At 47.8% G+C, this 1,976-nt stretch overlaps 1 protein-coding gene across 1 annotated transcript in view; it reads right to left on the minus strand.

The window, feature by feature from the left end:
* Positions 1 to 1,408: 1,408 nt before the first annotated feature.
* The window catches only part of LOC108799228 (forkhead box protein N3-like), a 60,042-nt gene continuing 59,474 nt past the window's right edge, over positions 1,409 to 1,976 (minus strand). Inside the window, exon 7 of the mRNA XM_018571060.1 lies at positions 1,409 to 1,945. Coding sequence (XP_018426562.1) covers positions 1,471 to 1,945 — 475 coding nt within the window. The 3' untranslated portion in view covers positions 1,409 to 1,470. The remainder of the gene's footprint in view (positions 1,946 to 1,976) is intronic.

Below are 1,976 nucleotides of genomic sequence, written 5' to 3' on the forward strand. Positions count from 1 at the left end.
AAAAAAAAAAAAAGTCTGCAAAAAAAAAACACGTAAACTCTACCCAATACAACATGGCAGTATGATGGTGTGGGCAAGGCGAACATATAACAGAATATTCAAATGACATTAAAACCTGGAGATATGCCCCACACAACGAGGCCACGGTATCTGCTGCAGACTCCCTGACCCTGCGACAGGCTCAGCGCCCACCAGCCACGCTCACTACGCCGTTCGCCAAACATAATTATTGCCTCGTGTTAGCCATTTAGACAGAGAGGAGAAAGACAAAACTTCTTTTTTCTTCTTCTATATATTAACAGAGAAGCACAGTAAGGGTGCGGGGGGGGCCGGGATGGCGCCGATTTCCACCATCCGAGCCCTACCAGAGAATGGCAATTGTAATCATCAGAATATTGCAGAGCGAGAAAAAGTTCCCCAACAGTCAAATGTTTGTCCCTGAAGAAGGTTAGACCTTAAAAACCTGCTTCCAAAAAGAAACAAAATAAAAAAAATAAAATTTTAAAAAAAAACAGGGGGGGTTGGATGAAGTCCAGGCCCTCGGCCTTCCAATTTAGAGGCGGTGCCTTTTTTCTCTATTTTCTATATTTATATGAAAATAATTCATGCTCCATGCTAAATACATTATTTTTTTTTCTTCATTTACAAGAAACCGATGCTGAATTAGAAACAAAAAAAATAAATAAAAGACCCAAAAAATTTTTGTGTTTCGTTTTGAACCCATACACCGCTCCAAGTGAATATTATATGGTGACCTTTTGTTGTTGTTGTTTGTTTGTTTTATCCGTGTGTTTAGATGCATAAAACTTGTGGCGTGTTATGAAGCGCTGTGAATTTGTTTTCATTTTTTTCCCCCCCATTTTGGGAGAGACGTGCTCGGTGAAGTTGGCCGATTGATCCGTTTCAAAATGGCAGATGAAGAACCCAAGCGTTTCCCGAAATAAAAACCCGAAGGAAGGGAGTTATCCGTCGCCCACTTTAGCCATTCCGGGATTGAACCGCCGACTTCCGGGTTACAAAAACGGAAGAACTGTAGCGGATTGACGACAGCGTGGGCTCCCCTTCCCACCGCCGGCGCGCTCCTCGGGGTGCAGGCCCATCGGCAGGAGATTCATGGCACGGGCTTTTCTTTTGCGTCACGGTGACTCTCCGGGTTCGTCGTACAACCGCTTGCCACCAAAATGCGGGTTGTAAATTGCACAAGCGAACGTTGAGGAAAGGTCGGGGGTCGGGGAGGGTAACGGAAACCTCCCGAAACTCTTTTTTTTTGCAGGTAGGTGGCACCAATATCCGTCCCAGGATCATCCCAATGTCGTCTCAACATCTTGATGGAAAGAGTTGCAAAGTCAGAGGGCGATTTTGGCTTTTTTTGAAATATAGATATATATTTTTTTTATGTCAGCAAATATAGTTCACCTGACGTGCGTAAAAGACACAGTTCCGAGTTCAAACAAATCAAAAAGATTTGCTCTAATTTTTTGCGGTTTCTTTGTCCTTTTGCTCCTTCTGCCCCTTTGCCGTCCGATTGGTGATGTTATTCAAACACGATCGGATCCCCGCTAAGTGCAGAAGGGAACCCGCCGCCTCTTTCATCTCCTCGTCGTCGCTTTCCGGCGGCTTTTCCGTGCGTCTCTTTTTCAGCGGCAGGGCGTCGCTGGGGATACGCCGCACTTTCAGCAAGTGCTGCTTTTTCTTGTGTTGCGAGGAGTAGCCGCTGTCGGATAACGTTTCCCTGGCTTCCTTCTTGGCCTGTTTCTTGTCGTCCTCCTCCGTCTCGCTGTGGCTCTCGTGGCTCTGCAGGCTGACGTCGCTGCCGTCGCGGCAGACCTTGGCCGTGAACTCGAAGTGGTCGTCGGCGGAGGAAGAGGACACGGAGTCGCTGGCGGACGACGAGCTCCGCTTGCTGGCGGACTTGGCACTGCTGTAGTTGTGGTCCTCCTTGGGGGCGCTGCTGACTAACGGGGGGCCGCAAGCCG

Source organism: Nanorana parkeri, unplaced genomic scaffold, assembly GCF_000935625.1.
Source record: "Nanorana parkeri isolate BGI_ZX_2015 unplaced genomic scaffold, ASM93562v1 scaffold1664, whole genome shotgun sequence".
In the NCBI taxonomy this organism is placed as follows: Eukaryota; Metazoa; Chordata; class Amphibia; order Anura; family Dicroglossidae; genus Nanorana; species Nanorana parkeri.